The sequence below is a fragment of the Acanthaster planci genome, linkage group LG16 (assembly GCF_054643075.1).
Source record: "Acanthaster planci isolate LZ-2023a linkage group LG16, COTS_SCS, whole genome shotgun sequence".
NCBI lineage: Eukaryota > Metazoa > Echinodermata > Asteroidea > Valvatida > Acanthasteridae > Acanthaster > Acanthaster planci.
This window is the reverse complement of record NC_141792.1, coordinates 9,643,671-9,654,836: the sequence shown is the minus strand read 5'-3', so window position 1 is coordinate 9,654,836 and position 11,166 is coordinate 9,643,671. Positions and strand designations below refer to the sequence as shown.

Sequence of the window (11,166 nt, the reverse complement as noted above, 5' to 3'; positions counted from 1 at the left end):
CATCATTCTCGGGTTAAAAAGAGAACCAAGTGTACCGTAGAGGACAAGTTCCATCCGACACATGATCATTTCCAGCTCATGCGGTCAAAAACACCGCTATCGTTCAATAAGGTCCGGTTCTAATCGCACATTACTAAGGTTTTATCCCACAGTGGTTCGCATCCTTAACGATAGGCTTTAAGAATGTATTAATTAAAGCTGATTTTTTAAACAAATTATAATGCTTACCAGTTATGTATGTCACACATGGACCCTTTACATCGTTTGTTTTAGATTTCAATTCATGTTGTATATATTTCTGAATTTGTGAACATTTTGCTGTACATATTTTGTGTGCGTGTAAATTTTTGAATTATGATATTTTAATGGATTTTCAACAATTTCAGACACTATAAAACGAGAAAAAATTTCGCAAGGAAGTGGACAATAAAACAGCACAATGGTAAATTGTAATTATTACCGCTAGCACAAAAATAAGTACAGAGTAGTAGAGGGACAGTGCATCACCGTGCTCTATGTGTTCATAGGGAAGACAAAACAAGAACATGGAGCACATGCATTACCATGCTGAAAATTGAAGGGAACATCAAATAAAACGTACACTTAATTAAGGTAAGGCACAACGGACGTGCTGAATATGTTTGATGGAAAGACTAGATGACGCAACACTATTAGTAAGAATACGACAACGACGTCGACATCGACGTGGCATATTATTCGAACCCGCGAAGTGGTTCGCCTTGACGTAAGTGAAGTGGTGGGTACGATCACGAGTGATGTTCATCGCGACTGCTTGCGTACGTAAATCCGGCCTCTACCCACACTAAAATAGACTGGCCACGCACTTTTACTGTTTCAAAGCATTTTCAGCTAGTACATGTATACGGGACATAAGACCTCCTCGTTTGCCTGGTTCCCAAATATAAATGTATAATTCAGAAATAACGTCATCTGCAAAAGAGTGCCCGGCTAAATGTATGGGGAAATACAGGGACTCCTTTACTGTACATATTGCCCTGACAACCGTACCCCATCGAAAACACGTTAAAATTACGCAGTAGCAGGATTCCAGTCGATTAAGCAGGTTTGACAGCTTTTGAACATCGTTTTATACCAAAATAATAATAAATAATAAACCCTAATATACTGCCGATGTGCAGGTCTACGGCGACGTGCGCGCTGACCAGAAAACGGAGACTTTTTGGGGGGCAGGGGGCCTTTAGGAAATAGTAATGAGGTTAAGGATATTGCTCTTCCAATACCAAACTGTTGAGTTTCATTGACCTTTCGCCGTTTCGCGTATTTTGTAACTTGAACAGAAGGTACGTCGAAACCGCGGATTGAATCAGTACGCAAAGGCTCAAGGATTCGTGCTGCTGACAAGCTGCAGCCGGGGGGGGGGCGAACGGATATGCATGCTTTTGAAACTATCGTCTTTTTGGTTGGACTGCACGCCATCCAGGCCACAGGCTGTCCTGCGGAGTGGCGGCGATATAACGAGATCTGCTACTTGCCAATAATACTAGATTAACTTGGGAGGATGCTAGTCTGGAAAGTATCGCCAAGGAAGCTCAGCTGGCCTTGCCTCAGTCTCAAATGGAACAAGATGCAATATGGGGAATGTTCCGGGAGATATTCCACGGATGGGTCCCTAAACACGTCTGGATCGCTTGCCGTGACATAGAGGAAGAGGGAAAATGGCGTCCCTGCCCATTAAGGGGCGACGGCTCAAGCGCCTACGAGAACTGGAAAGGCAACTGGCTGGATAACGACAACGGTGCCAACAGCGCGGCGATGATCAACGGAGCCAAAGAGCAGTTCCGACCAAGGTCCAAGGAGCTACCGTTGCTCAGAAAATGCCGCCCTCTCTCGGTCCAGCTGGAGGCTCATTTCCGTTCACGTTGAACGTAGATAAAGCGCTTCATTGGCAATGCGCATACTTCATGGCATTAACAGCTGGGTTTAGTGTTTGATTCGCTACACGGAAACATTCGGCTGTGTTATGCATGTTGCATTGTGTTGCATCGTACATGTACCGGTGCTGTGCCCATGCATTCGATTCGCTGCTTTCTGCACTTGGAAAATCTGAAGAACCAGATCTCTTTCTCTTTGGAATCTGCACTTTGTCTTGCATGACTCCCAACACAACTGGACACCATTTCTTTCGGTAGTACTCCAAGCTATGACGAAGTTCAGTGGTGTACATGTACGTACAGTATACATATTCATTGAACATCGGTACGTGTTTTTACAAAATTGCTCAGGTTAGCTCCTAGAACACCGACAATGTACTTTATAATACTTATGATGGGAGGGGGCCATACTAAGAAACAGCGATCTCGTGTGCGCACAGGAAAAATTACGATTATAAAGTCTTTTTACAGAGCACTAAAAATTCCACTTAGAAACTAATTAGAAACTAATAGCAAATAGGATTTGATGGGATTTTCTGAAGAAAGAACTGAACAAAGCCTCGCCGAATAAATTGAATTAATTAGTGTGACTGTTTCCATCAAATTGTTAACAAACCAAAGTTTCAAAATGGCTGACTGTAATTATCGGGGGAAAAAGGACACGAGAACTCCAAATACTGAAAATCACCATTAAACAGTCAATGGAAATACCTCCCTTCCTACCTGCCGTCTGTATTAACGCTGCGGCTTTTTAAATGATATTTTGAGGCAAGAAATTGTCACCCCGGCCGACCAAGGGTGGACTTTGCGCACATTTTGGTCTTCCATAGGAAAAGACACATTTAGACACTTCTACAAAAACACAACCATGTTGTTGATGCAGGCGTGGTGTAGCATTTGAATAGACTACTTACCTGCTCAGTTATTGATCTTGACGTTGACAATACCGGGAAAACCAAAAGTTGCCGTTGACGACTGGATTGTCTTGGGAGGGCGCTACAATCAAGCATGTGTCGAAATGAAGAAGCTAAGCTGGCCCTGCCTCGTTCTCAAATGGAACTAGATGCAATACGGGAACTGTTCAAGGAGATATTCCACGGACAGGTTCCTAAACACACCTGGATCGCTTGCAGTGACATCGATGAAGAGGGCACCGGCGTCCCTGTCTGTTAAAGGACGTCGACTCCAATGTACGACAAATGAAAAGACTCGATGATGATCAACGATGATCAACGGAGCTGATGGTCGATTGGGAGATCGGCCCTGCAGCGAATGTCGCGATCTGTCAGCTCCCTGCAATCTTCACGGCCGTGTTCATGAGCAGTTAACGTAAACTGCCCTTTGTTGTTGTCGAAACAATGTCCGAAAGTCTCATTATAATTTATAAAACATAGCCTTGAAAGCACTCTTATCATATCTGCATTGACGTATCCAGCTTTTGGTTTCGGGGCCGGGCGGGGGGAATTCAAAAGCGAATGCGGCTTCAGGGTAATTCAACCTGATGCTGGGGATATCAAAACATTCGACATCTTTGCTTTTATTTCACGGTGTTGTTTTCTTAGGTTTTGGGTACTAATATTTGATAAATACATATAACTTTATCGATTACTTTCTTACCTAGGAAGTATTCTTTGTAAAAAAAAATACGCCGGGGGTGGAGGTGGGTCAAGTTGCCCCTACCCCCTGCTGGATAGGCCATTGCATAGGCCTATCTGTCTTCAACAGATATGATCACAGTGCAAGTGGCTGGAACTCTTGCCAATACAGGCGTGGGTACACAGTCAAATTTAAAGAAAAGAAACAACGTTGCTACGCGGTGAAGTAACAGAAGATTATAAACGCAGGTCTGGGTAGCTCCCTACACAAATCAAGTTATTTACACTTTTGGATAAGGTTTGTCCAAACACACACTTGTATTTGTAAACCAAGCCCGGTCATTATCCACTATGACTGCCATTAGAGAGCGGTGTTTCAAAGTGTACATAAAGCTTAAAGAGTTTCAGATGGCGGCGAAGTTTACAGTGTACATCCATGAGTCAAAAGAAGTCGCATCGGGATTTGACAATGTGCATAGCGTTGACTGTGTCGGCAGTCTATGTGTATGCACATGTAAAGGCCTCCATGTGTGAGAGTCATATTAGAGCATTAATTAGAAGACGGGAATTTTGTATGTGGTATATGTGTATCTTTGAGCCTTCTAAATTCACTTGAACTGCTTGACTTAACCTTAGCACGTCACTACTACAGCCGGGTAAGCGGAGGCATGTTTCTCATGTAGTACGGGCACCTAGTTCACGCCTAACTACGCATTAGAGTAGAGTAAAATACTGCGCGTGCGCGTAACTACGTACCGGCGCCACGTTTCGGAATGGGCATTTTTATAAATTTCTGATAAGGAAATACTTTCAGTACGCGAGTTGTTGGTCAGGCTTCACCGATGAAGCGTGTGGGAAAAACGTTATCATAAGCAAAAAACGAGTAATTTGGATATAGTAATGAAGTAAAGGATATTGCTCTTCCAAAACCAAATTGTTGATTGCCACTGGCCTTCCGCTGTTTCGCGTATTTCGTAACTGGAACAGAAGGTCGAAACACTGTCATCTAATCAAACGGCAGATTAAATCAGTACGCAAAGGCTAAAGGATTCGTGCTACTAACAAGCTGCAGCAGGGATTGTATGGATATGAGTGCTTTTGAAGCTATCGTCTTTTTGGTTGGACTATATGCCAGCCAGGCTGCAGTCTGTCCTGCAGACTGGCGGCAATATGGTGATATTTGTTACTTCCCTATTACGACTAGCATGTCTTGGGAGGAAGCTAATCAAGCATGTTTCGCTAAGGAAGCTCAGCTGGCCCTGCCTCGATCTGAAATGGAACAAGACGCAATATGGGGAATGCTCCAGGAGATAGTCAACGGACAGTTTCCTGAACCCATCTGGATCGCTTGCAGTGACATTGAGGAAGAGGGAAACTGGCGTCCCTGCCCGCTAAGGGACGACGGCTCCAACGCTTACGAGAACTGGAGAAGAAACCAACCAGATAACAACAACGGTGCCAACTGCGCAGCAATGATCAACGGAGCCGATGGTCGATGGGGAGACCGACCCTGCAGAGAGCTGAATTTCGCAGTCTGTCAACTCCCTGCAATCCTTACGTCCGTACCCACCGTCTGCCTTCTGATCAACACCGACGGCCGCCCCGCCTCAGCCTGTCTGGTCGGTCACAACCTCAAGGAGATACCGGTAACGGGTGTGGTGGAGTGCGGTATGGCCTGCCGATTGGAACCCCGTTGCCGCTCCTTCAATCTGGTGAAGCAAGGCCGAGCGGGGATGCTTTGTCAATTGAAGAACGTGACCTGGAGTGAAGCAGACGAAAAGAGTTTCATGAAGACCCAAGAAAATTGTTACTTTTTCGAACTGTAGACTCAAAAGTAATGTGGACTATCGGGAAACGCAACCGTGGCCAGAAGAGGAAGTTTATCAGTGGTGATTCAGCAACTACAATAAACTTTAAAGTCTATACACCTTCGGAAAGTGCGTGCCCTACAACAGCATGTAAAAAGCCACTAACAAATCAATATTCGCCATTTTCAGGTACCATGTTATTAGTGCTTTTCTTTCAAGTGTCTGCTATCAATTACTGGGCGACTGTATCGTTTGCTTGTCCCCTCCAGTCATTTGAAAATAAAGGGGTCGTGTATGAGTGGCAGAATATCTTGGCTAACCGGAGACGTGGGAGCAGTCAACATGACCAATCTTGCCTTAATTACGCATCTCCTCTTTAAAACTCCCTATGCATATTTATAGTGAGATGTAAAGTGCAAGGCAGAAATGCTTCAAGGCTCGATTAACTTGAGTTCATTTATTATCATTCATACCATTTTTTTGGGGGGGGGGGGCGTGTCAACCATTTTTAAATGGGGGTGGGTTTGTTCCCGAGGCCTATTGTGACCGTTTTTCACCACAGCATCAAACCTGTTGCCGATATTTACATTAAGCTTCGTATTGTTTTAGATGTAGAGCTAATGGAAAGTAATAATAATAACAACAATTTATTTATTTATAAAGCGCAAATTTCATGCTCAAATGCGCTGTATAACGAAGACATTAAGCGTGGAACAATGAATACATTTAAACAAATTGAGCTGATGGCATACAAGGGCGCCTCGGGCAGCTGCCAAACGGCCCACATTCGCCGACACCAGTAAAGAGGAGATAATAAGGAGCAGTTACAGGTTTAGAGATGGGAGGAAAACCCCAGATAGAAAATATTTCGGGTGAAACCCATGGAGTCAGGTAGGGACTGAAAATCCAATCCACATGTGGACCGAGCCGGGAGTCGAACCGGGACCGCAGAGGTGGAAGGCGAGGAAGGAACTGCCTTGCCAACCCGACTCCCCGGGTAACCTATCCAGGGGCGAGTGGTGATTTTAAAATTTGGCCTTATTGTACCTATCCACTGCTCAATAGTTGAATAATCTTCCCCAAAGTGCGACTCTTCTCACAGACATAAAGGTGCCCTTGGTCCTGAGTTTTGTTTAGAGGAAATCGCCATACCCAAACTACGCAGACGTCTCAGCACGCGCAAACACGCTGATTTTTTGGTGTGGTTTTAGAGGGCGGGTCCCTAAAAATCTGGTGTTTAACAGCCACACGTGGCCTTTCCGGTGTTAAAAGAATTGAAGTGTGAAATGCTAAAAGAATCTGTACTTCTCATGGTGAAGGAAAATGGCCTGGATTCTTAACGGATGGTGACTTAAAGTGACTGCTTCTATGGAATTGTCAAAGAACAAAACTTCAAAATGGCTGACTAATCATGGGTGGAAAAAGACATGAGAACTCCAACTAATGAAAATCACCATTAAAAAGTCAATGAAAACACATCCCTTCAGAATTGCCGTCTAGCTGTATTGACGTGGGAGCGTTGATGATTCAGGCATGTTGCAGCACTCGAATTTACTTCCTCAGCTTACTATATATGTGATTGATCTCGAGGGAGACGTTGCCACGGAAACAGCAAGTCGTTGTCTTTGTTGCCTTGGAGATTTTCACTAGTACGTAGCAAAAAATGGTTGTGTTGATAATCATATTGGGCAAGAGGCAATTTGTGGTACACGAACAACACTACGGTATCATATTTAAATTACGGTGCTCAACTCGCCAAGATACTGTCAAAGCACGGTCGGTACGGTGCGTTACAATCTGCCAGATACAGAGGTGGACACCAAACCACGAAGTCAGTCTCATTCATTCAGTCCCCAAACTGCCAACTTACAGACACAGAAATGATTTTCTACAACTTCGTCCTCTTTTTGCTCGGAATACATACATGTATCTGCCAAGCTGCAGTCTGTCCTGCAGACTGGCGGCGACGTGGTGAAATCTGCTACTTGCCTTTAACGACGGGATTGTCTTGGAGGGACGCCATTCAAGTATGTGACGACAAGGAAGCTCAGCTAGCCTTGCCTAGGTCTCAAATGGAACAAGATGCAATATGGGGAATGTTCCAGGAGATGTTCCACGGATGGGTCCCTAAACACGTATGGATCGCTTGCAATGACATCGAGGAAGAGGGAAAATGGCGTCCTTGCCCATTAAGGGGCGACGGCTCAAGCGCCTACGAGAACTGGAAAGACGACCAGCCGGATAACGACAATGGTGCCGACTGCGCAGCAATGATCAACGGAGCCGATGGTCGATGGGGAGACCGGCCCTGCGGCGGGATCCATTTCTCAGTCTGTCAACTCCCTGCAATCCTCACGTCCGTGCCCACGGCCTGCCTTCTGACCAATATCGACGGTCACTTTGCCTCAGCCTGTATGGTCGGTCAAAACCTGAACGAGATACCGGTAACGGGTGTCATGGAGTGCGGTGTGGCCTGCCGATTGGAACCCCGATGCCGCTCCTTCAATCTGGTCAAGCAAGGCCGAGCGGGGATGCTTTGTCAATTGAAGAACGTGACCTGGAGTGAAGCAGACGAAAAGAGTTTCATGAAGACCCAAGAAAATTGTTACTTTTTCAAATTGTAGACCCAAAGGTTTTTGTAAACTCTCGGCCAAAGCAACTTTTGCAATAATAGGAAATCAACTAGAGACCTCTACATGTAGGAAACATTAAGCAACTATGACTCTAAAACATTAGTATGCTTGACAAAATCATTTACATGTACCTAAGTAAGGAACAAATCATTAATCTTCACTCTACGTTATCATGTTAATTGCTTTTCCTTCGAGTGTCAACTAGAATTTTGTACGTTTTATTATACTGAATGCCACTTAGTAATTGATATGTTACATGTACTCACTGTATCGCTTGCTTTTCAGCATTAGTAGCATAATAAATGGCTTGTATATGATTGCAGATGAGTTCCTTGGCTAATAGAAGACGTGAAGTAGCCAACATGAGCAATCCTGCCCTAATTACGCATCTCCTTTTTATAGCTCCCTGTGCCTATAACAGTGCAAGTCAGGAAAGCGACAAGGCCGGATCAATGGGAGTTCATTCATGATCATTCATATTTTTTTTGGTCAGTGGCAAACATTTCAAAATGGGGGTGGGGCTCGTTCCCTGGGCCTATTGTGACCGGCTTTTATGAGAACATTAACTTGTTGCAGATATTTATACTGAGATTCGTATTGTTCTGAATGTGGAGCAAATGGAGAGTAGCTTATCTGGGGGCGAGTGGTGATTTTAAAATGTGGCCTTATTGCACATACCCACTGCGCCATAGTTCAATTATCTTTCCCCGAAGCGCGAATCTTCTCACAGACATAAAGACATACCTTTATGTTTAATGTTTTATTATATGTTCAATGTTTAATTATATGTATATGTTTTTAAGTACTCAATATGGTACAAAGGGATATATTCTCATTTTGCCCAGCACGAAAAATGAATCCAATATTCATGATTGCACGAAAATAGAAATCCGATATGGAACACTTAGCAAAGTTACACTTCTGGAGGCGTGATTGTAATGAGCGTTTCGCGAGTTAAATCTGAACAAAGACTGGTACACTGAGTTATCTGATTGCACATTAACATTATTTGAATTCGACAGACTAAAGACGCTGTTCCTATACCTCTTGATTCGTGGCGTATAATTTTTTTCCTGGGAGGGTCAGGGGCAATTATCACATGGGCGTGGTTAACTGCAAGCTCGACCCATTCAGTGGACACTTAGAAGGTGAATTTTTGGCTTTACTTTCCTATTTTAAAAACATCCTCCTTCCAACTAATCCCCCAAGGAAAAATAAACTTCATACATGCAGATTCGAATCCTTACCTTGCCGCTTACAAGTCAAGCGCTCTTCTAAGAGCAATTTTATCCTTAAAAGTTCGTCCACCCCATTTATGATAATTGCGCCTAGCCCTCCCACGAAAAACACATACGCAACGGTTCAGAAACGCCCATTTTATTATAATTATCCCTAACCTGCATAGGAAGGAAATACGCTCGCGGGGAAGCTTTTGCATAGTGACCACCATTTTTGGAATTGACTGGTTCCTCTGTGCCCTTCTTATCCATTGAAAACCTTGTATTGGTGCAAGGCGTCTCTTGTGTAACTAAGTAAAAGCGCTTTTGCCCCAAACCACGAGGTAATGACCTTTTTCCTGTGATGTCACAATCGTGCTGGACCGCAATGTGTTGTGAAGGTAATGATGCGTAGTGTTAATTATTATTACTATTATTATTATCTTTATTTTACCAGGGATACCCATTCACATTTCTGTGGTCTTCCATGGGGCCCTGGGGAATTAAAATAGATAATAAAAACTAAAGTTAAAGCTTATAACAAAGTTAGTAAAATAATTAAAATTACAAAACGAATGTAATAAGATAAAATAAATAAAAAACATAAAACATACATAAAATATACCCAATTATAGAATGGCAACACAAGCAAGGACACAAAACACGTAACAGTAAATAATCTAACTGTATATGTTAAAATATATCTAGAGAAAACACGGTTATAAAGTACATAGAAGAATCCAAAAAAGATATACCAAACTAGTAAAAATAATATGTGATAAAACCACTTCGTGGTTGGACAGAAAACAGTACAACATGATACCGATAAAATTATGAAATTAGAATGTGTGAGTGTGGGAACTAGAATGACGATCGTGTAGTGGCAGCCATCCTAGTTCCTTAAAAAGTTCACGAGATGGAATATCAAAACCCTGAGATAAGATTAGACGGGCGGCATACTTTTGTAATTTGATTAATTTATCATTGTGCATTTGATACTTATCCGACCATATTTGTGAACAATAGTCGAAGTGGGGTAAAATGAAAGCATTATACATTGTTTTTAGCACAGCAGATGTAACGTATGGTTTAGCACGTCTCAAAATAGCAAGTTTCTTCTGCACCATATTGATAACATAATTTACATGATCAGTCCATTTTAACTCTTCATCGATTATTACTCCAAGGCATTTCGTACTCTTGACACGTTTAATTACACTCTGATTAACAGCCACTGCTACTTCACTCGTATTCTTCAGCCTAGCTTTTGCCCCTATGATCATGAAATTTGTTTTATTAAAGTTAAGTACCAGTCTATTGGTCTCCAGCCATCTGCTTATTTGGTCTATTGCAATACATAATTTATCAGCAACCTCATTTGCAGTTTTTCCACAGACAGTAACAGTGGTGTCATCGGCAAACATGTCCACTGTACCATCAGTCACTGCAGACGGCATGGAATTCACATATAGAGAGAATAATAGCGGACCTAGAATTGTGCCCTGTGGCACACCGCTGACAACCTTTAATCGATCTGAGAAGACCTTTTTAAAACACACTCTTTGAGTCCGGTTTGACAAATAGCTAGAAAACCAATTCAGTGTACGACTTTTGCAACCAAGACTTTTCAATTTAAAAAGAAGAATGTTATGATCGATTGTATCAAATGCCTTCCTAAGATCAATAAAAGCCACTCCGTTAAGTTGGCCATTTTCAATATTACAGCTCCACTGGTTGACCAATTTAGCTAGAATGGTTGAGTGTAACGGTCGAAAGCCGGATTGATTAGTGTGCAAAAGCTCATTGTCAGTAATATAAGCATATAGTTGATCGTAGACAGATTTTTCCAAAATTTTGCTGATAATTGGAAGGATAGAAATTGGTCGGTAATTGCCTACGTCATCTTTATCACCGGTTTTGTATACCGGGATGACCTTTGCATTGTGATGTTAATCTTGTTTTTGTCGCTCTATGCGCGTATTCTCAGAGGGTTTCTCTGG

General features: G+C 42.8%; 1 protein-coding gene across 1 annotated transcript; it reads left to right on the top strand.

The window, feature by feature from the left end:
* The first annotated feature begins 5,851 nt into the window (after positions 1 to 5,851).
* LOC147796480 (asialoglycoprotein receptor 2-like) lies at positions 5,852 to 10,649 on the top strand. Its single transcript, XM_087147355.1, has one exon. The coding sequence runs from the start codon at positions 7,197 to 7,199 to the stop codon at positions 7,938 to 7,940; it is 744 nt and encodes a 247-aa protein (XP_087003481.1). The 5' UTR covers positions 5,852 to 7,196; the 3' UTR covers positions 7,941 to 10,649.
* The last annotated feature ends 517 nt before the right edge of the window (positions 10,650 to 11,166 follow it).